The sequence below is a fragment of the Filicampus tigris genome, chromosome 17, assembly GCF_054856515.1.
Source record: "Filicampus tigris isolate MCC_2025a chromosome 17, RoL_Ftig_1.0, whole genome shotgun sequence".
Classification (NCBI taxonomy): domain Eukaryota; kingdom Metazoa; phylum Chordata; class Actinopteri; order Syngnathiformes; family Syngnathidae; genus Filicampus; species Filicampus tigris.
The window spans coordinates 15,298,201-15,320,996 of record NC_141233.1 but is presented as its reverse complement, the minus strand read 5'-3'; the positions used below and the strand labels follow the sequence as shown (position 1 = coordinate 15,320,996).

Genomic DNA, 22,796 nt, shown 5'->3' with positions numbered 1-22,796 from the left:
ATGGGTGTTTGGCTTTATGACTTCCCAGTGTTCTGTTATCAACTATGTGTGAGTTCCTGGCCTCCTTTTTATTGTTGTGTCCTTTTTTATTAGTAGCCGGTGCGCAATTGTGGGTGTGGACATAAAAAGGATTGCAGTGCCAGAGGCTTAAAAAAAAAAAAAAAAAAAAAAAAAAAAAAGACATGACTTAAAACAATACAGAAGTGACCGGGAACAGCAGCAGGAATAGTCAGCAGCAATTATTATTATTTTTTTTTTAAAGTGAACGCCTGCCCCCCCCGTCATATGATTAAAAATCAACAATGCTCTTGCTTTGTGCTATGGTGGATGTGAACTGCAGCAAGAATAGTCAGCAGCGTTGCGAGATAACGTTGGAGCAATCTGATTAGAGGCCATGGCACAAATTCAATTCAATCAATCGAAAATCTCTTTTGGCCTCCTTGTGAATTCCACGCGTGGAAATTAGCACGAAAGCTTGGCAATCAGGAGCTCGTAACGCCGTGACAATGCATCCGCGCTGTGTGCGCACGCGCGTGTGACATTTGCGGAATTTGTCAAATTCATAATGCGACTGTATGCGACGAGATAAGCATTGTCATGTCCTTTGCATAATTTGATTCATTTCTTCCCTGCGTCACTGCTGCTCATTCAAAAGATCCGGAGCCGAGCAAAGGTCAGAGGCAATTACGTAGACGCGCTAACGCACACGCACGCACACACACATGCACGGGTCCATGTTAAAAACCCAACACACTCAGAATAGCACGTGCATTTGAATGCACACTCACACACATACATAGGCAAGAAGTGTAGGCAGAAATGTTACAGTGGGGTGCCACAGACTGAGGAGGGTGCAGGGGGGGGGCGTTGGGGGGGGGGCTTCTTGCAGCTCCGCCCCTGTACACACGTCACCCAGAATCGCCTGATATTACAGGATGTGCTATGGTCCTTACAGGCTATGGTAGTTGAGGGTTTCAATTTAGACCATGCAAACAACACACACACACACACACACACACACACCCACCCACACACACACGCGCACACACGCACACACACACACACACAAATCAATTGTGTTTTTGCACAGGCAGCGTGTGCCTCCAGTTTGTCTTTTGGACGAGGTCCCCGATGGTCATCAGGGGGCAATCTGAGTGCAGACATTATCAAATGATCTACACTGCCAATTCACCGTCTTAATCTTGTTGTTCTCATTGATATCGTTAAAAACTCAACTCGGCGGGGTGACCAATGGAAAAGCTGCGGGGGAGTTTTGGGCTTGCTCGGGCATTCCTCATCCGATCAGCAGTCAGCTTTACTAGCACGCACACATTATTAAGGTTTCTGGAAAAAAAAAAAAAGTGGCTTAGTATTAACAACACATTTGGCCAGTTTTGGCCCCGATGAGCAATTTCTTGTTATGCCTCCCCCAGGGGGGGGGGGGGGGGGGGTCGTGGGAGGGCCCCCCACCCCCCCACCCCCTTCCTGTCCTTAAGTCAATAAATTACAATTTGGTGGCTTCGCTCCCCGGCGTCATTTGTGCTTTTGGTGACTATCATGGACAAACCATCTCCCAAGCCCCAGGGCGGAAGCCCCCAGGTGGGCCCCCAGGTGGGCCTGCAGAGCACAGTCGGGGGGGTCACCCAGGTGGGGATGGGTGCCAAGCTTTTGGGGTGTCATTGGCTGCCTCTGGTCTACAGGGAGGAGCTCATTGAGGTGCTGAGGCTCACGGGACCCCTGGTGAGTAAAATGCTGGCATTATTATTATTATTATTTTCAATATAAGTAACTGTAATGTACTGTGGATTTTTCTGGCTAATCATAGAAATGAAAAACAGATCATAAAAATGAAAAACTTGAAATTAAAGTGTAATGTAAATGTCAATATGTTAAAAAGAATGAGCACAATTGCAACTATACTGTAATGTGAGTAAGGTCACATGAATAAAAACAAAACTATAGTAGTATAGTGATATTTATTATTTATTACAATATATATATTTGAGATTTAAGAATAATAAAAAAACAATCCCATTATATGCTGATGAGGCTATATACCTGTGGCTTGAATGAATGAAATGCAATTGATTTCAAATGTCATGAAATAGTTACCCAGCCTGACCTGTGCCTTCATTTTTCTTCTTTCATTGTATTATCATCGGTAATTTCATTTTTTTTCTATATAATTTTAATAGTCATCCAATGTACCTATTTGTGACCTGTGCCTTATTTTTTTTTCTTCTCCTATGGAATCAGTCGTGCCTGTTACATTTTCCACATTTCTTCCAGGGATGATAAAAAAAAAAAAAAAAAAAAAAAAAAAAAAAAAGAAGCTACCTAGACAAGTATCATTTGAAAAATGATCCAACTTAAAGACCGGATGTTTGTTTTTCTCTAGTTGCTGTTTCATATCCTGAACTTCCTGCTGCCTCTCGTCATCTCCATCTTCTGCGGTCACATCGGCAACGCCGAGCTGGCCGGATACGCGCTGGCATCAGCGGTAGTTTTATTATTATTATTATAATTATAATAATTATTATTCAGCATTATTATTATGATTCACATGTCCAGTTGTTGAGGTGAGGTTCAAACCAGGAACTTAGTCCAATTTACTCCAATCAAATTAGAGACGACTGTGAAGAAGCCGTCGGTTGCTGCTGAGTGACAGCCTCCTAACAAGAATTTCCGTCACGAGGCAAGCTGACTGAATGTCTGTCAGGCAAGCTAATGTAATAGAAACACAACTAATGCCAATGCCCGTCTCTCAGCATTCACTTATTACGAGCAGACGCAAGTTCTAGAGTGAATCCCTCACTCATCATTTTCTATTTTCATCATACTGAAGCATCAGGGAAAGCTTTTCTCTCAGCATTCTTTTTTTTTTTTTTTTTTTTTTAGAATACAACAGCATTCGTGTGAACGCTTGTCTCTCAGCATTTACAAGATCCATTTTGGTACAAAAAAGCACTTGTGTTAATGATGATTATTTTCTTCAGCATTTCAGTATTCGTATGAACGCTTGATTCTCAGCACGGTGACCATAGATTTATTTGGGCTTGACAATATTTGTCCAAATGCTCGACTCTCGGCATTCAGACCAGAGGGCAACATTTTTGCCGCCAAGGAGCATTGGTGTGAGCGCCCGTGTCTCGGCATTCACACAATACAAATCGCAAGTATAGATGCATGATTCGACAAAACATGTTTTTGAATGCTTGACTCTCCGCATTGTTTTTTTTTTTTTCCCCCCCTTTCTTCCCCCAGACCATCAACGTGAGCACCATGGTGATCGTGCAGGGCCTCACCATGGCTTGTGACACGCTCATGTCTCAGGTGAGGCCACTTCCTGTGTTTTCGGACGCGCCACCGTGTTAACGCTCCGCTCCCCGCAGACGTATGGCGGCAAGAACCTGAAACGCGTGGGCGTCATCCTGCAGAGGAGTTCGCTCATCCTGCTGCTCTTCTGCTTGCCCTGCTGGGCCGTGCTCATCAACGCTCACCACCTGCTGCTCCTCATGCACCAGGACCGCCAGGTTGCCAGGTGACCAACGCGTTCACGCATTTGATCGGCCGACTATGGCCCGCCATGCAACCTGAAGATTGTTCAGTCATTTTCATGCATTCATTTTTTTTTTTTTTTTTTCAGTTTTTACTCGGTGCTTGTAAAAATCTATAATTCGCACCATCCAAGCAGGAGAGGAGGGGGCAAGAGAGAGGAGAAGCGGCAGTAAAACAGGCCTTCGTATAGTTTAACTACAAAGTAAATGCCAGAGTATAAAAATGAGTCCTAAGTCTGGATTTAGGCATTTCTACCGATCTACCATCTCGAGAAACAGATCATTGTAGCATCCAAGCAAAAGTGGGGGAGGGGGGAAGAGGCAGTAAAACAGACATAAAAATAAAATGGGATTAAAACATTTTTTACTGAAGTAGCTTCTCAACAAACATGATCATTGCGATCCAAGCAGGAGAGGAGGGGGCGGAGAGAGGAGAAGCGGCAGTAAAAAAGGCCAAAATACACAGTAGTTTAACTAAATACCAGTGTATAAAAACAAGTCCGATTTCAACATTTCGACTCATTGTCGCCATCCATGTCAACACGTGTGTGTGAGTACCGCAAGAACAATGCGGGGCCATGGCATCGTTTATTTTATAATGTTGTCACATGACTTTGGTTTAATTTGAACCGTTCTGTGGATGTGGACAAGCAGGTGCGTGTGCGAGTAGTATTTCTTTACTGTACATTGTTAACTGTTTCCCGACATGCAAATTGCAACAGTTTTTGGAAGTGTTTCAACATTTTTTTTTTAATGCTGACGGTTCGTGACGCTAACAAAACAGCAATGCTTCAACTACGCCGCTAATGTGATTTTTTTTCCCATAATCGCCCGGCCCAAATTTGTTCTCAACGTGCGAGAGCATCCGAAGATGCGAATGATGTTTTTCCTGAGAAGTGGCCCACATTTGCAAAAATCTCATTTAATGTTTTAAGTGTGTTTTTTTTTTTTTTAAAGAAGAGCTATCAGGGCACCATTATTTGCCTCCATTAACCAAATCCCATTAACTTCTTTTGCTCCCAGGATCGCCCAGCTCTACATGATGGCCTTCCTACCGGCCGTACCAGTACGTTTTTTGTTTTTTTTTTCCTCTCCCCACTATCCTTTTTATTGCTTGTGTTTTTTTCAATCCAGTGCTAAAACTCAATTGAATTAAAACATCAGGAGGTTAGAGGGAAGAAGCCAATCAGATCATTTCCCGGAAACATGAAAATGCCCAGAAAGGAAGGACACAATTACGTGTTCCTGCACTCACTGTGGTTTGCCCTAGTCAAATTTTAACGAGTATTTCCAAGTCTGATATGCTCCTCGGAAAACAGCCGAGCAACCGTTCCTATGATTTACGTGGATTTCCTGGAGGGAAAGCGCCTCCAAAAAGGTCAATGCAAACTCAGTATTTAAACCATCACGTGTACTAGCAAAAGAAAGAAACGTATGCCGCACGGCATGGCACATACAATTGGGTTTTACCAAGCTAATGCTAAAGTCCGCTAGCTTAACGCTAACAAACAATGCAAAACGCCATGGACTAGCTAGCATGTTATTCAATACAAGTAAATCTTCCTTATTATAAAACACGTTAAAAAAAACTGTTGTTTTTGTTTGTTTTTGGGGGCACTGGAATGGATTAATGGCATTTCCATTCACTTTAATTGGAAAAGACGATTTCAGATAGAAATGATTTGAGTTTGGGCACAGGGCACAAGGCACCACAGTAAAAAAATTAATTAATGTAATATCCATAAAACACCACCAGGTGACAGTCGTACTCCCGCTTCATAATGTGTCTTGAAGGGGGGGGAGCACTTTTTATTTGATTTTAGTCTTAATTCTGATTTCTGTGATTTGATTTGTGTTTCTTTTGTTTGTGCGCTCAGGCCATGTTCATGCATCAGCTGCAAGTGGCTTACCTACAAAACCAGGTAAGTCCACCTGGTACCTGCCATCAAAGCAAAAATGAAACATGTAAAAAAAATAAAATAAATCCAGGTGTGAAATGTTAATAAAGATATATTTGTATTGCGGCTCGGATAATGAATGGATGCATGCTGTCAATTTGCGCAAGAGCTTTTCCCTTGGTCAGTCCGTCCCTGAAGGGGTGATGTTATGTCCTGTCTACGATGTTTACTCGTGTGCTAATTAATGGAGCTAAATGAGATCTTGTGTCCGCTGGCATTGCTCCTGCCTGTGCTGATTCAATTTCAATGAGGTCCTGCACCTGCATTTGGGCTGCGAGCGCGCGCGCTATTGTAGCTACTTGGCTTTCCATGGGTGGGAACTTGTGTTTTACTTACGTTCTTACGCGCGTGCGCTTGATAAAGTCGCAATCAGGTCCGCCTGACCGGGCACCTGGCACTTGCCTGTTTCTGCATCATGACCTAATTTGATGTTGTGCCTCACTTTGTCGGTTAAATACAAAACTAGGTGAATTACATGTCGTGTATTCAAAACAACCAAATTACGCTGCCGTACGCTAGCTAGCTTAATGCTAACATATACTACAAAACGCCATTGACATGCCAACGGTTAGCATCGACAGTCATGTTTTTTTTTTTTAACTTAACAGCTAATATAACAACACTCACTGGCATATATTCTTTATCCTCTACAAAATTTTAGTTATTAGTTTTAGTATTAGCTTTATATTTTTATATAAGGAGTACTTGTCAAGTGGGAGATTAAAAAAAATACACAATAAGTATTATGTAATAAAGTAAACTACAATTTCTAAACGACTGTTTGATCTTACGTCTTCTGTACGTCCATACTTAAATGTAACCGTTGATAATCAATGCCCAAAGTTCACGTGTGAAATTAATTGACAAAGACAAAAAAGAAGGCCATTTATTTCAGTTACTTTTATGAACACAGAATGTATTTTCAGTTAGTTATCTTTTTTTTTTTTTTTTTTTTTTTTAAACACTTGTTTTTATTTCATTTCATTTACAAGATTTTTTTTTTTTTCAATTTTACTTTAATTATTTCATTCGTTTTAATTAACTTTACTAACTTTGCTTGGACTAGTAGCAGAAGAAGAAATCCTGTTCTTTATTTGTGGCATGACTGCATTATACTGCCTCCCGGTGACCAAGGCAGGCAGGCACACCAGAAGGAGCAGCACAATGAATTGGATTGCAGCATTAATTCATGACACACAAGCTGTTTAACTTTGCATTCTAAGTGTGTTATTACGCTATGTTTTTATGAAGCCCGATATTAGAGAATGCTATTTGTCCTCATTAAAAAAAAACAACAACAAAAAACACAAAAAATAAATATTTTTCATGTACCAGGGCATCATCCTGCCTCAGATGTACACGGCGGCGCTGGCCAACATTTTCAATTTGGGGGCCAACTACATCTTGATCGTCAGCCTCCAGCTGGGCGTTGTGTGAGTGCGTTTTGTGGACTTTTACGATAAACGAATCGATTGTTAGATCATTTCTTTTACTGATTGATTGTTTGTGTGTAGCGGGTCGGCGGTGGCCAATAGCCTGGCTCAGGTGGCCGCCTGCCTGCTGCTCTACGCCTACATCCGGTGGAAGAAGCTCCACGTGCCCACGTGGGGAGGTGAGGCCTTCGCCGTGACCCGGCGCGGGTGTCGCTAAGCTAAGCTAAGCTAAGCTAAAATAAGCTAAGTGTGTTCACTGCGGGCAGGCTGGTCCAGCGAGTGTCTGCAGGACTGGGGCTCCTTTGTCAAGCTGGCTGTGCCCAGCACCTTCATGGTGTGCTTTGAGTGGTGGATCTGGGAGATCGGAGGCTTCCTCGCCGGTCTGTTTGCTCGTTTTTAACTTTTTTTTTTTCTTTCTATAATGTAAAAAGCCGGCAAGATACGGATCAAGATGTAATTTTTGATTGTGAGACTGCCCGAGACCCGCCTCAGTCATGATGTCATCAATCAGTCTGAGTGTGAACTTTCTGTTGCCAGGCGTTTTGGGCGAGGTGGATCTTGCGTCCCAACACATTATGGTGGAAATATCAGCCATTACGTACATGGTAACTTCCTCCCTTCCTTCCTCAATGTCTCCGCCTCAGCTCATGCTAATAAACCTCATTGGGGTCCTTTGCAGTTTCCGCTTGGCATCCACACGGCTGCCTGCGTTCGCGTGGGCAACGCCCTGGGAGCAGGAGACTCCACCCGAGCCATACTCTCATGTAAAGTGGCCCTGGTTCTATCAGGTGTGCACACAATATATCAGCATTTTGTACCGGTCCGGATCAAATCCAGATTTATTTATTTTTTATTGTTTCAAAATGAACTGAAAAGCGCATGAATATTTTGTCCAACATCATAACATGGTTTGAATGAAATTGTACTATGGTTACTGAGGCTCAGAAAATCTAGCGTCAAACCAGGCTTAATCTAGATCTGATCCAGATCAGCGCTCTTGGTGATTCCCCAATCCATAAATGGAATAAATTGAATAAAATGGAGTGTATTAAACCAGGTTTGATCCAGATCTGATTCAGTTGCTTTATGCTCAATATTATTTCACCACAGATCGTAAAAAAAAAAACTACAACATTTGGTTATTGGTTTAAATATGATAACGATACAATTGAATGTGTATGGAGGGTCCAAAACTGTGACAAACCCTAACCCTAATTTTTTACATAGGTTAAAATGTAGGGTCAGAAGCTGTAATCAAACCGGATTCAATCCAGATCTGATCCAGATTTTCACGAGAGGCACTGTGCATGAAAAATAACCCGTTTAAAACGTTTGACGTCGATTATAATAACGTTTTCATAAAATTCACGCAATCTATACAAAGTCAGAAACCAGTGTCATATCTGGGTTGATCTGGGTATCATCTATTTTGTTCTGGGATGGTTATATTTAGGAGAAAAATAGTTACATCATCATTTAGGGTTTGTGCTATCCCATTAGAAAAAAAAAATACTATTTATATGCAGCATTAGAAGTTGTCATCAAACCAGGTTGAACTCGGATCTGATCCTGTTTTTTTTTTTTTTAATTTATGACTATTTTTGTCATTGATAAGAATATAATCTGAGTAGAATTTACATGAATATGTGCATGAATGTGTTAGGCATGATTTTCCTAAGAATTGTAAGCCAGATCTGATTCAGATTGTGCATTTGAAAAACACTACAGGATTACTGGCTGTGCTGCAGGGCACCGTCATCGTCAGCTTCAAATCCGTCCTGGGCTACGTTTTCACGTCAGACGAGTGAGTTTTCCACATCATTCCCAAATATCCAATTTCCCGCATCTTGTTACAGACCATCTTCTCACTATTTTCAGAAACATAGCTGTCATGGTCTCAGAGAACCTCACAATCTATACCTTCCTCCAGTTTTTTGACTCACTCCTGGTACGTTTTGGAATAGTTTCATTTTGCGCTTTTGCTTACTTGTTGCTAGGCAGAATTCATGGGGCAAAATCAAACTTGCCCCACTCGCCACTGACAAACTAGGCAAATGAATTCACGCCAATTAATTTCACGACCGAATCACTACTTAAATACAAAATAGCAGCAGAGTTCCCTGGTCACATCACATGATTGCTTGGTAACTTGTTGCCGGGCAGAATTCAGGAAGCACATTTATTTGAGCCCCATAGGTCACTCCTCTGTATTAAATATAAAATAACAACAGAAAATAAAATACCAACAGAATTCACTCATCGACTCATTGTTGCCATCACTTGTTACTAGGGAGAGTTCAAGGGGCACAGCCATTTGTGCCCCATTGGCCATATGACCACCTGTTTCCTCACCCATAAAAATTCTGTTATTGATTCACTTTTCCGTATTAAATAAAACTCACCGCTCTACTGTCGTTTAGTGCGTGTGCTCTGGCATTCTGGTCGGATGCGGGATGCAGAAGATCGCCGCCGTGTCCAACTTGGTGAGCTACTACTGCATCGGCCTGCCGATTGGTGTTGCCCTCATGTTTGCCACCCGCTTCCGAATTTTCGGTACAATGTTCATCATCTCACAAAAAAAAAACAAAAAAATTCTTAGTATTTTTGACAACATGATTCGATGTACTTTGTCTCATCACCAGGCTTGTGGCTAGGTCTCCTGACGTGTGTATGTCTTGAGGCGTGTTTCTTCCTCGTTCTCATTTTCAAGCTCAACTGGAAACAAGTCACCAAGAAGGTAAATCCAAAAGATCGTCAGAGCACTGTTAAAAAAAAAAAAGAGTGTAAAAATATAACTTATCAAGAAAATTTTCTTGGTCACTTCTTGTCATTTGCGCCCCACAGGACTAAACGAGACATTTTTCCACACAAATTAAACGTGTGATTGAATCACTACTCTGTATATGAAATATACACATAATTCCTTGATCATGCCACAATTGCTTGGTCATTTTTTGCTAGGCCCCACCGGCCAAACGAGAAAAATACATCCACGCACTCATTTTGCTACTGAATGACTACTCTGTATTATTATAAAATATCAACGTACTGGAATCATATTTGATTGGTTACTTTTTGCTAGGCAGGTTTCATGGGGCAAAAATCATTTCTGCTAACATGAATACAGTAAAAAAAAGTAAACCGCTACCTGATGTATTTTGATGATCTTTCCTTCAGGCTGAAGAGCGAGCTGGGAAGAAAGTTCTGGAGACGTCTGAGAACGCCGTGCGGAATGAAGTGGTGCAGTGCGACCACTCGGTGAGTGGACGCTTACGTGGTGTTTGTGGAGTGATCGAGAGCTGGGACGAATATTGTCTGGCGTGTTGCAGGTTGACAGCCACAAAGCTTGCAGAAATTGGGATCGGGAGGCCAAGGACACACCGGTGAAGCAACTCTCCACCACGCAGCTCATTTTGCGCAGGGGCTTTGTCCTCTGGGCGGCGGTCATTACACTAGCGGCGGGCGTCGCTGTCCACCTCGCCTTTCCCATTCCGGAAATCCTGACGTCTAACGGTGCGAATTTTACTGAAATCTGGTCAAATGTGTCCATGGCCACGCCCACAGCTTGGATGGAACAGACCTCTTTGCACCTCTGAATACGCTTTTTAAATGGTTGCCCACTAACCATTACAGACTAAACTGCTGTACTCTCTTTTACCATCATTTTTTTTTTTTACTTTAATAAGCCATATGAATTTACCTTGCTTGGTCACTTGTTGCTATGCAGATTTTATGGGGCACAATCCTTCATGCCCAAGAGGCCATATGACAAGTGCATCCAGACGCAATCATTTTGTTCCGAAATCACTGTTCTGTATTCAATATAAACTATCAAAAGAACTCTGGTCATGTCCTGTTTGCTTGGTTACATTTATTTGTATATAGTGCCACCTGCAATTTTGTGGAAATTCATCCCCAAAAGTCAGTTTCACTTACAACATGAAATTTCGTAGACATTATCATGAGTAGACCCACAAAAGGGTCTTAAGTTTGTACCAAAGCGCCCTTAAGGGCATGAAAGTTGATGACTCACCATTGCGTTTCTGAAAATTCAGCCCCCAAAGCTAGTTTCACTTAGCAACATGAAATTTGGTAGATATGTCTACCATGAGCAGACCCTCAAAATAGTATCAAGAGGTTATGCCCCAAAAGTCGTCGGAAGTTAGCCATTAAGTTTGTAGCATCCTATTTTGGGCTCATGTCTATCACACTGTCAACTAGAATTGCTACCACAAGTTGTGTACAACAATACGCAGACATACACACAGCCTAGCTTTTGTTAATGGCGGCACAGCGTGACACTGATTGCGGCCTCCGGGGAGGAAATTTCGAGCTATCTCGGCGAGGTGCGCGGGCTGACGTCGCCCGTTTTGATGAGAGACGGAAGGAGAAGTGATCCCAGGTTGATTCGGAATGCTTTCAATGCCATCGTGCGCTACAGTGTTGAGACCACTAAGCTGCAGTTCTACACAGCAAAAATGTTTTTCTTTGTTTCATGAAGTGGAGTTTCTTTTAGCTAGCTAGGTTCTTCCAAGCATTTTCAACATAGAATTTGGGTGAAAAGACAACTGTAACAAATTGCAAACTTTAGTCCAACATTGTATGACGAAAATTCACAATTCAGCATCACTTATCTGCCACATCTGAGTATGCACGGTGAAAATTCTGTTCCTTCAGATACGGCTGGTGGAAATAGCAAAGTATGGCGCATTTAAATCAAAATTTCCGCTCGGCCAGTCCTTATAAACGTGAGGCACAAAAATGTCAAGCCAATAAAAGGCGTTTGAAGTGAATGTGTCATACTCTGTTAAATCAACAGGGGGCAGCCCATGACCAGCGCGTCCGGTTCAAAACATCTCCCAGAGCCACTCTCCTTGCACGGCGGCCATTGTGGCTCACAATCAGTCCGACTGCAGCGTGACCAGCAGCTTGCTGACGAACACTCCGACGCCGAGGAGAGCGACCATGACGAGTGCCGCCAGGCCGCGGCGTAGTGCCAGTTGCCGGACCGACAAGGGGTCGGTTCCGTCCGGCTCGGATTGTTCCGGACTTGGAGGATTGGATGCGGGGGTACTCATCTGCTGCTCACATGCTGGGCGGGAGAGAGTTTTCACATGTTGTTGCTAGGCAGATTTCACTCAGCGTCAAATGCTTCCAACGCAACATGAAAAATCCCTTCTCTGTTTTAGTCTGATCCACCTTTGTTGTCGATGACAAAAATCTTGTCTTGTTCCCTAACACGGACGCCAGCACGTGCCAGCGCCTGCGTACCAAAAGAAAGACACAACGTTAGAGAACGCTACTGCTTTTGAAGGATATCGACCACTTATTATGTTGAAAAACACCTTTTGGCTTTTGAATGTTGACAATCACATATTTGAAAGCAAGAACCCTCATGATTCTGATCCAAAACATCTGAACCAAAGACTATATATCTTATGTCAGAACATCAGGTATGTAGTCGATGACAGCTGACCTGCTCAACCAAGAATTCAATCACTTATTTCGAGAGCAAGGCCCTCCTGATTTGTACATTGAATATTGGCATGTGCACTCACCTCCGCTGTGGCTTTTTTCCAGTTGAGCTTGCACAAATAGACGCTGTAAAAGAGGGACTGCAGGACAACACAAATCAGGAATCCCCCCCACAGTCCTGCGGTAAATGACAACATTCCACATCGGTGTGATTGAAAAAGACATAAAGATAGAATATCAAATATCATTTCACCCACAAAATTCAAAACAAACCTCTCACCAAAGATTCCCAAGTTGACGGGGAACATGAGCGACACTCCGATGGGGAAGCCCACCACGTAGTAGCCCAACAAGCTGCACACCGCGCCCACCGCTTGCTTGCCGGCGCCCCGCACGATTCCTCCCGTCACAGCCTATGGAGCGCAAGTGTTGAGGGAAAAAACCCCCAAAAAAAACTCCCAGTCGTTGTCGTTCTTACCGCAAAGGAATCGGCCACGTGGCTGGCGCTGTACATCTTTAAAATATTTGCCACCCTTGCCACGATCTCCCTGCGGTGCAAAGAGGAGATTACGGGCGCCACAGAGCACGGACCACAGTGAGGATGCATTCAACTCTCGGAGCTTACTTGTCCGTGGTGAAAATGTAGCCGATGAAGTCGCGCGACACGGCCAGGAAAGTCCCGGTGAAGCACGAGACCACCACTGGATTGGACGGGGAACGCAAAGGACAAGGTGTTGAACATTTTTGTTGTCGTTACGTAAGGTGTGCGGGCACCTACATGCACATGTGACGGACACCTTCCCGCACAGCTTGGCCAGCTCGGTGTTCCCGGCCCCCAGAGCGTTTCCCACGCGAACGCTGGCCGCCACAGCAAAGCCCATGGGGAGCTGCCGGACGGATATTTTCCAATAAAATCCCATTTTCTTGGCTTTGCGCCTTCTACCGCATGGTTTGTAAAGAACAGAAGCCGTTTCGAGAAATATTCCATGACGGATCGCAGCTGAGGACAGGAAAAAAATCTCGCCGGGCAGACACTCCTGAAACGCTTATCGTGACCCCACTGTAGTCCATCACAGATTTTTAGCGGAATCTCCTTTTCTATCGCGAAAATCCCCGCTACCTCGTAGTCACGCTATGACGTCGCGACACATCGCATACCATGAAGACCAAGACGGCCAGCTGGTAAAGGATGGACTCGGCCCCCAGCTCCACTTCGCCGATCAAACCGGACAGGAAGCCGGCGATCTCGTAGAGCCACCACTCCAGACACGTCATCAGCATGCTGGGCAGCGCCAGACGCAGGAAGGGACCCCACTCGCGCAAGCTGTCGAGCGACCAACCTGAAATTCAGTCAAAGGCTGAACGTACGTAAGAGAGGCCCGAGCGTAGCTCTGACTTACCGTCCCACGTGGCTTTGTGGAGACCCTTGGCGTTCATGACCACGAACAAAAACACCATCAAGGAATACTGCGAGATGGCGTTAGCGGCCGCTGATCCACTTTTGTTTGAGAGACGTCAGTAAGAAAAAAAAAAGAAGACATTTTGTCTCGTTCAGTCGCGTTCCAAGCGATGAATTTTGACCAAATGTTTGCACTTCATGTCGACTCATCATACTTCACCCCCCAAAAGGCTGCTTTGACCCAAAATGGCCGCCTTTCGGTGTCTTTTCAGGCATGGCTTCCTGAGACTTTTTTGGTGGCTCTACTCATAAAAGACATGCCTGCCAGATCTAAAATTTGCTCAATAAAAATGGGTTGGGGGCTGAATTAGAAAAGAAAAACTTTTTGGGGTGAATCACTATACATTGCCCTCCACAAAAATAGCCATAATGCCTACCAAATGTCATGTTTTTAGGTTAAACTGACTCAGGGGGATGAATTTTCCAAAAATGTTCAAGTGTTCCATGGTGAGTCATCAAACTTCTCCACCATGCTCCGGATCAAAACTATCCATGTATTCATTTACTACTCATGTATTCATTGACTACAACAACTCACGAGCCTTTGAAGCACGCGCGCATGTACTCACGCCACCCCGAGATCCAGCACCGCCAGGAAGATGTAGTTGATGATTACATTGAAAACGTTGCTGGCGGCTGCGGCTATCACCTGAGGCCACATGATGCCCTAAAACAGATAGTCTTCATTTATTTATTGATTGATTGGCCGGCGCACTAAAAGACAAAACACCCAGCAGTAGACGTCGCGATGAAACGATGACTCGCACCTGATTCTGAAGATACCTCCCCTGCAGCTGGTACATGAAGGCAGCCTGCGAAGACACGTCCGTGCCGTTGATAACGTTCGTTTGCAAAAAAAAAAAAAAAATCTTTTTAGGAAGCACTCACGGGTAAAGCCGGCATGAAGATGTTGACGTAGAGCTGAGAGAGCCTCAAGAAGAATAGTCAACACGCAGACAGACGTCAAGCATGAATGCAAATGTTGAGAGATGATGAATGAAAAAAGCCTCTATTTATATGCTTTGTATCAGCTAATATTTACCTTATTTTTTTTCCATCACCTTGTCTTTGACAAAAAAATAACGCCAATTGTATCATTGTAACATTTACATTTTAATAACATTAGGAATACTTGTCTCAGCATTGATATAATTCAAAATGAAAACAAAACTTTTTTTAAATGGTTTATTTAAAATTACGATGTGACTTTTAGAAGAAAAAAACATTTGTACAATAATTTAGTAAATCCAATTCATTTAAAGTAATGAAAAAAGCAACAAAATAGGCAAAAGTAATTAGTGTTTTGTTTTAAAAAATCGCATTTTATTCAAACTAAAATATTTGATTAAACAATTTATTTTTAAAAAAGAAAAGAAAATAGGTGCGGTAAAATATTTATAGCATCAATAAAAATGGGAAAAAAAATCAAATTTGACGTTAACATTACCAACATGCCTTTTAGCATTCAAAAAAAAAAGAGTGTGATAAAATGAAATGTAATTCATTCAAGCATGTGCGCAAAAATCACCTGGCGACGTGGGCGCTCTGGCCGACGGCCAGCAGGAGGGGCTGCGTGTTGAGCAGGACGGCCCAGCAGGGCAAGCAGGCCAGCAGCAAGATGAGGACGCCCCTCTGCAAGATCACGCCCACCAACTTCAGGTTGCCGCTGCCGTACGTCTGCCGGCGACAGGGCGAAAAAACACCGGAGGCGCACACTCAAATAAGCCCGTAACGCAATTTACTCGCACAGTGGTATGTTGGGACGCTCTTCAGTCAAGATAGCTCTGTATAAATAAAAAGAATACCTGAGATATGAGCGTATCGCATGCTGATGCCAGGCCGCTGCCGATGGAAATACCCGAAACGTTTATCACCTGAGGCAAAATGGCGGCGTGAGATCATCGCGTGCGATATGGTAAAAAAAGACGTCTTACCGCTATCGCTAACGACACGCCGGCCAACTCGGTTTTTCCCAGGTGGCCGCAGAACACCAGGCTGACGAAGCCGATCAGGACGCTCATCAGCTGAGAAATGAACTGAAAAAAACAAAAAAAAAAATCATTTTTGTTTTCAAACGCAGTATTTTAACACAAATGCTAATGCTAACATGAGGATTAGCAGTTCGAAAGTACTTGAAGCTAGTTAGACTGGCTGGAAAGAGGAGAGGAAACAGATTTAAAGGTAGCTCCATCCATTTGTATATCTATTTGGCTAGCTAGCTAGCTAGCTGTCTTCAACAGTACTACTTCGGTACTTTTCTTGACCTGAGCAACTTAACTAAAAGTTTCATATTAAACACGCACTACTTTGACATCAAATGGCATTCAAAATCAATATGTTTCTCGCTCTGGTGTGGCTAACCCAGCCCTGGTTTTAGGAACGTCGACCCGGTAGACAAGAACCCCTGTTTAATTTGAATGTCTGCCATTATGGATTATGGAAAGACAATAGGATTCTTGCACTGGAAAGCCATTCATTCGAACATCCATTTGGAGCTTCTTCAAAGTCAATAGGGTTCTTGCACCAACAAACCGGTCCCTTAAAAACAGTGTGTCACATAATCACTCAAAATCAATTCGACCGTCAACCTCAATTCTCCTCAAGTCAACAATGTTCTTGCACCAACAGAACATCCAAACCCAATTGTTTCAATTCTTTTTCGCCTCTTTAAGCAGTGCGTAAGTTCTTTCGACTAGCGCGGCGGCTGGTCGATGCTCGAGTGCGACACGGAGAGCCCCCTCGTGATCGCAGATTCTGTTCCAGCATCCGGGGGAAAAAAAAAAGGTGCCACATGCTGCTTGACCGGACTCACCACCGGGCCAGCCAGCTTCAACAAGAGCAGCGCTTCCCTCTTGTACTCGTCGGGCAGCCGCAGCGTGAAGCGAGTCATGGCGCAGCGGCCCGCTGAGACCTGTCGACGAGACGCTGAAAGCTGGAATGAACGTGACCCGCCAGGACAATTGGACGGCACGCTGGCCTCCAATCCATAACCAATTACCTGGATGCTAATCAATAACCCAGGAAGAATGTGCCCGGCAGTGGAAAGATGACAACTGCTGACAAATATGAAGAACATTCTTTTTTTGTTTTTTTTTTTGGGACTGTGAGGGAAGAAGGTGACTGATTCACTACAAAAAGAAGACAGACTCGGTAACATGTGCAAGTGCACGTGACAGGAAGTTGCTGGTTTGGACTTGCTGGCCCCATCCAGCCAGCCAACCAGTCCATCCACTTCAGATGCCTCACAGTCACTGCAAAATCTGGAAAAATCTGCTTGAAGATTGTGGGCCAAACTCTGGACGTACTGTTTGAAGCCACCTAGCATAACACAAGAATATCATCTCCGACGCTAGCCATGCTCTAAACAATGAATACGTGTCCTGTGCGCTTGTAGTGTGCCACCCTACAACGGGGTCAGGCTTAAACAGTCCTTTGTGCGTCAGTCAAGCCTAAAACTAAACAAGGAATTTCCTTAAAATCACACAAAATCAACGAGGTCTTAAGGGGAGAGTAGATGGTCTTTGTTGAATGTTAACGTTTGTGTATTGTTTTTGCTGTCCAGTGAATTGCATGTGTGTGCCGGGTTCTACTGTTTTAATGCAAGATACATTTCGGATCTTGTTGAGCTCAATAGAGAGCTCCCGAGATAGCTAAATACCTACCTAGCTAACTAGCTACCCATTTAGCTAACTAGCTACCCATTTAGCTAGCTAGCTACTTAACTATCTATCTATCTATGTATCTATCTATCTATGATTTTTCTCAATCTTTTAGATTGATTTTGTCCGCTCAACCTCTTCGCATCGCACGTTTAGGATGCTGTGCCGACCTGTGCGCTCTCCCTCTAGGTGGCGCTCTCCGCCTCATGACAGGCAGTGATGTCGACTAAGGCGCCTCGCGTGGGCGGCGTCACCCATCGTCGGTGATGCGGCAAAGCCCACCAGGGTCCGCCGTCCCCGCCCCCTCCTCTTTCCAGTGTACATGCGCGTTGTCATGACGTGGCGCCGCCCTTCCCCACTGGGTGGTGGCGGGTTGCTCTGGGGTTTGTTGGGCGGGGTTTTGGGAGGGGGTTGATTGGCGGGTGGGCATCAGTGGGCAAATGAGAGGTAATTGCTTTGAGTCGGAGCAGATTTGGTGATGGGTGATAAGGGGGTCAGCGGCATGATTAGGATGATGGTGCCGTTTGGGGGGGGTGGCGGGCGGTGGGAGGATGTCACTGTTGTGTGGCAGAGATAATGGCGGCCATGGCATCACAAGAGGCGGAGACTGAACGGCGAGCCAAGATGGAGGAAGGAAGCGGTGGCGGATTGGGCGGGGGTGCGGAATCGCATGTTGAAAAGCTTTGAGGCGCTTTTGGGAATAATGGTCGGTCGGCGTTCCGGCGTCTGCTCCAGCTGATAATGGCGATACGGGAGAGGATAACTGCCAAGACGGGTGCGGAGTCGGTCGGGGGTGTAGACACAAAGGGAGGTGGGGGTGAGGATGATGAGGAGGAGGATGAAGGGTTGGAGAGCTTGCTGTCACCTGCAAACACTTGAGCTGCCTCCATTGGGGGCGAGTCATTTTGTGTCATTAGCACGTTTATGAGTGCAGGTGGGGGACAAAGAGCAGTAGCACTGCAATGGCGGGGGGGGGCGGGGGTTTTGGGGTCTAGATGGGTTGCGGTGATGTCCGTATTTTGTAACAAAAAATAAAGGAGTGACTACGAGGATGAAAAGTAATCCAGGCTGGTGAGTCACAGGCCGTGTTTGAGCAACATTAGCGATAGCGATCACAACCGCGGCCCATCGAGGCAGCGCTGGCGTCATTTTCTTCGATGTGATTGCGCCTTAATTAAGTCCTTGTCTGATGGGCGCATCACGGGAAAAGTGTCCTAATTTCGCTTCTTCTGCCGAAAAAGACGCCGTCGGCTTCCATTTGTCAGCCTGTGACTCATCCACCTGACGAGGCGATGGCGTCACGGGCCCCCCGACTCTCCACCTCCCCCCTGCCCGTCGCCTCGTGACACGCCGTCCTCCGCGTGGCACCCTCCGCCGGGTGGGGGCGCGTTGCTCGGCGTTAATTCCGAGCTTTGTTGACTGAAGAGGCTCATTGACTGTGGCAGCTGCTTGACCTTGCAAAGAGGGCGGGCAGCCCGTTTAGCTCACTTTCACACCATACCCTTCAGGGCGGGAGGGGCTTTTGTTCTATCTTTTGGCCACATATACGCTGAACCATTTTATAGGTGTTGTACTTGACCTGTAGGTGTCGACAGTGCGCTTTCAAACTGCTGCAGATTGTCAAAACAAATTGAGAAGATGAAGGCGTTTCCAGTCCCGGCTAGCAACACTTAACTTCATTTTAGCATATAGAAAACGTGCTTTGAAACTGTTGCCGACGGTCAAAACAAATCAAGAAGGCAAAGGTGTTTCAATTTCAGACTCAGAACCACAATACCATTATGAATGATAATTCTAGCGTCCATTTGATGCATTTCATTTTAGCATATTTAAAAACACGCTTTCAAAATGTAAATACAAATCAACAAGAAAAAGTAGGCATTCTTTCTAGTCTAAGAATGCTAACGCTAAAAAAAATGCTAACATGAATGGTAGCTTATGGATCCATTCAATGCATTTCATTGTAATGCATTGAAAACACACTTTCAAATCTGTTGTCAACTGTCAGAACAAATACAGAAGGCGAATGCGTTTTCATTCCAGGCGAGGAATGATAATGCTAACGACAAAGCTAACACCAGTCGATTTAAACACAATTCCCCTCTTAGCACAAGTCTAGTCATCTTCAATCCTGAAGGACTTGCTACGACGCATTCAGACAATCGATTGGTAACTGTCAAAACAAACCAAGAGAGTAAAGGCGTATTCACTCCCGACGATAAATGCAAATGTAATGCTAACAACAACGTTAATTGATAAACCTTCAACACCGCCATTTTCATTCATACGCGGTTGTCGGTGATTATCTACGAGGTCGGCGTGAGTGATTCATTCACCCGCCGCATTGATAACACTCCAAACCTCTTGAAAACAAGGAGTTATTTTAATATCACCGACATATTTCCTTTCTTCCGTTTTTTGTGCCTGTCATTGGCTGCCTTTGCGAGATAAGTGGCTGAACTTTCCAATCCCCGCCGGCAACGATGTAATCCACACATGACGCAGCTCAAACAGCTGCCTTGCCTTCGTCACAACCGTAGTCAAAAGTGCATCAGGCACTACAGTGGACAGCCGTTTCAGTTTTCTGCTGTATCCATCCGGCTCATAAAGCAGCTTTGGAAACAGAATGGGGTTTTTTTTGTTTTTTTTTCAAACGATCTCGAAAGTCAGCGGGCTTTATCTGGAGAGCGCAGGATGCGCTGGTGATGAATGTGCGCGCGTGGCGTAACAAGATAACAGATAACGGGTATTAGCGGCGAGCTAATGAAGGCTTTGAACCCGCCAGCGCGCGACGGACAGCGCGCGACGCCGTCCGTCCGCCCGTCCGTCCGTCCGCCGAGGCTTGCGCCGCGATTGCTATTATTGCCGTATGAGCTATTTCAGCCAAAACGGAATGTTTCATCAGGCGGCTCGCGGGGGACGCAACGCAAGTGTAGCGTAGCGGCCGTCTCGGCTTCAGCGCGACTAATCGGCCAGCGCCAGTCAAGTAAAGCACGAAATTGACTTCTCTATGGCTTACCATATGTGTTTTTAGGAGGGAAAAAAAAAAAATCAATGACTCACTCTACAGACATTATTGTGCGAACCAAAATTATGTGTTTTGTATAGATCAAATCAAAGACAGTTTAATCATGGATTAACCTACACAGGTGAACATCTAAAACAGTATCAAGGCGTAATGTGAAGTATATATTTTCTTTACCATCTAAGAGAAATGAGAGTTTTTGCAAAGTGTTTTTCTAAATATGATAATATTGAGTTGTTTTCATAATCAGCCTTTGACAAACTTGTATGAACGGCATGTTTTCAAAAACATCAAAGACAATTGTTGTTAATGTTACACTATTTTGTAAACAATAATGCACATAAACATCAGAGACACGTTAGCACCTTTGGCAAACCAAACGGCGCATGTTTTGTAAACATCAAAGGCAAATTTGGGACTTTGCCAAAAAGTCAAGCTTGAACGTAAGTCACATTTTTTCGGAATCATCAAAGACCATTTAGAATCGAATGTACTTTTAAGTTCACTGACGACCAAATCAAAGATGTTTATGAAATTGCACTTAAGGTTCATTAGAGACGAAAGAGTCTTTGAGCTTTACAAAAAATGTTTTTTCGCATCCAATTATTCAAAGACAAAACTGTCTGGAGGTTTACGAAAAGATGCGCGTTTCGTAAAAGGATTTAATAGTCTTCGATGTTCACGAAGAATGCAGATTAGGATCGTTGATGACTAAAACGAAATTCCATGTTAAGATTCATTTAGAGACTAAATGGTCTGATGGAAAAGTCGATGTACGGTTCACAGGAGACTCGACCATTTTTGCATTTACAAAAACACCTTCGATTAATCGAAGGCAAAATTGTCTTGATGTTTCCGAAAAGACGCATGTTTTGTCCAATGAGCGAATTGAGTTTGATGTTTACGAAAATGCGTACGTTAGGTTTGTTAGAGGCCAAACGGTCTTTGAGGTTTACGTTAAAAAAAAACAAACTTAGACCTAATGTCAGGGTCAATGAAAACAAGAGCTTGTTTTGATAATGTGCATTCGATGAATCAAAGTCAAAACTGTCTTGACCTTTCCCGAAAAGATGCACGTTAGCGTCGCCTGTCTTTGCCCGTCTTTGATGCTTACGAAACGTGACTATCACAGCTGGATCGTCTTCGTCGCGCGCGTGTGTCTGCTTCATATTCCGGTCACAAGCGCCAGCGCGGCACATCTCCAAGGCTACCGGTTTGAAAGCGCTTTTAATTTGTTTCCACGCACACCTCGCAGGATCTTTTCCAAACACTTGACGACCGAGACGACGACGCAGAAAAAACACCTGGAGGCTTAAATCACTCGCATGTAAAGAGTGTGATAGGGGATATGATTTAGTGCGCGCGCACGCGCGCGCGCTCGTGTGCGTGTGTGTACAGTGTGTGTAATTAAATGCGTAGACCTTCTCCCCGCTATCTCCTCCTCCAGCCAGCGCCGGTGACGCACAAAGCGCAGCACCGCCATGAGTCATCAGGCCGCCAGCATCAGCGCCACCCCTCCCTCCATCTTCCCTCATCCCGCACGACACCCCCCTCCCCCCCCCCCCCCCCTTTCCATCATCCCTGCATCCATCCGCACATTCCCATGTAGCTTTGTTTTTACCGTCTTTACCTCTCCAAAGCTCAGCAAGTGGCAAAAAAGGCGGCGAGCACGATTCGCCACCTGGCATCGTGATATGACTCATGCTGGCCATCTTATCTACAAGCGCAGTAGGAGTGGAAAGAGGAGTCAGCGCAACAACAAAAAAAATAAAAAAAAAAAAAAAAGAAGTAACTTCTCGGCACGAGCGGGAAGGGGCGTACTTTGAGCGGATGACTCATAAATGTGTGCCCCCCATCCCCACCCCCCACACCCGGTGGAGAGGGTCACGCCCACTGCTGCACTTGAAGATGGGTACCAGTGGTGATAAAAAAAAACACGATTTGATGGAGTGACCGGTTACGGAAAAGGTTGAAGGTTCGCTTCCGGAAATTCCTCCATGTGCCCGCAATGCACGAAAAAATGGGAGGTTCGTCAATGATGCAAAATTGTCAGCAATGTTTATGTAACCGGTTGTTTTGTCCTGTTGCACTGGAAAAAAACAAATAAATATTTGATGAACTTAAAAAAAATCAAAAGCAATCCCTCAAGGCTAATAATATCTTTAGCTTTGACTCCTTGTGCAACCTAAAATGTTAAGTTCATGTAAACTAATTTGTGTTAAATTTGACA

General features: G+C 44.4%; 2 protein-coding genes across 5 annotated transcripts; one reads left to right on the top strand and one right to left on the bottom strand.

The window, feature by feature from the left end:
• Positions 1-1,573: 1,573 nt before the first annotated feature.
• Positions 1,574-10,750, top strand: slc47a1 (solute carrier family 47 member 1). Its single transcript, XM_086012466.1, has 17 exons — positions 1,574-1,740; positions 2,399-2,500; positions 3,265-3,333; positions 3,393-3,541; positions 4,581-4,623; positions 5,435-5,479; positions 6,851-6,948; positions 7,030-7,127; positions 7,215-7,328; positions 7,486-7,553; positions 7,628-7,736; positions 8,677-8,752; positions 8,827-8,896; positions 9,369-9,501; positions 9,591-9,685; positions 10,126-10,206; positions 10,278-10,750. Exons 1-17 carry the CDS (start codon positions 1,654-1,656, stop codon positions 10,542-10,544), a joined length of 1,704 nt encoding a protein of 567 aa, XP_085868592.1. The 5' UTR covers positions 1,574-1,653; the 3' UTR covers positions 10,545-10,750.
• A 153-nt stretch (positions 10,751-10,903) lies between these two features.
• LOC147133598 (multidrug and toxin extrusion protein 1-like) lies at positions 10,904-18,435 on the bottom strand. 4 transcript variants are annotated; one of them, XM_086012340.1, is made up of 16 exons: positions 16,695-18,435; positions 15,817-15,918; positions 15,688-15,756; positions 15,411-15,559; positions 14,771-14,813; positions 14,650-14,694; positions 14,452-14,549; positions 13,824-13,921; positions 13,582-13,763; positions 13,202-13,310; positions 13,049-13,124; positions 12,902-12,971; positions 12,704-12,836; positions 12,507-12,601; positions 12,148-12,211; positions 10,904-12,040 (listed from the first exon to the last, which is right to left on the bottom strand). In XM_086012340.1, exons 1-16 carry the CDS (start codon positions 17,205-17,207, stop codon positions 11,850-11,852), a joined length of 2,037 nt encoding a protein of 678 aa, XP_085868466.1. In that variant the 5' UTR covers positions 17,208-18,435; the 3' UTR covers positions 10,904-11,849. The 4 variants fall into 4 exon arrangements, with proteins under 4 accessions (XP_085868466.1, XP_085868470.1, XP_085868467.1 ...); XM_086012341.1 differs by having other exon boundaries at positions 11,894-12,211; positions 13,202-13,362; XM_086012344.1 differs by lacking the exons at positions 14,771-14,813; positions 15,411-15,559; positions 15,688-15,756.
• Positions 18,436-22,796: the final 4,361 nt, after the last annotated feature.

Bases quoted from the DNA above. Each gene is read 5' to 3' on its own strand.
- slc47a1 (XM_086012466.1), top strand. From the start codon at position 1,654: ATGGGTGCCAAGCTTTTGGGGTGTCATTGGCTGCCTCTGGTCTACAGG. The intron at 8,897-9,368 runs GTACGTTTTGGA...ACTGTCGTTTAG, and splicing joins AGTTTTTTGACTCACTCCTG to TGCGTGTGCTCTGGCATTCT. The intron at 10,207-10,277 runs GTGAGTGGACGC...GGCGTGTTGCAG, and splicing joins TGGTGCAGTGCGACCACTCG to GTTGACAGCCACAAAGCTTG.
- LOC147133598 (XM_086012340.1), bottom strand. From the start codon at position 17,207: ATGCTAGGTGGCTTCAAACAGTACGTCCAGAGTTTGGCCCACAATCTT. The intron at 15,560-15,687 runs GTATTCTTTTTA...TGTCGCCGGCAG, and splicing joins GCGATACGCTCATATCTCAG to ACGTACGGCAGCGGCAACCT. The intron at 12,041-12,147 runs GTGGATCAGACT...TCTCCCGCCCAG, and splicing joins TTTTGTCATCGACAACAAAG to CATGTGAGCAGCAGATGAGT.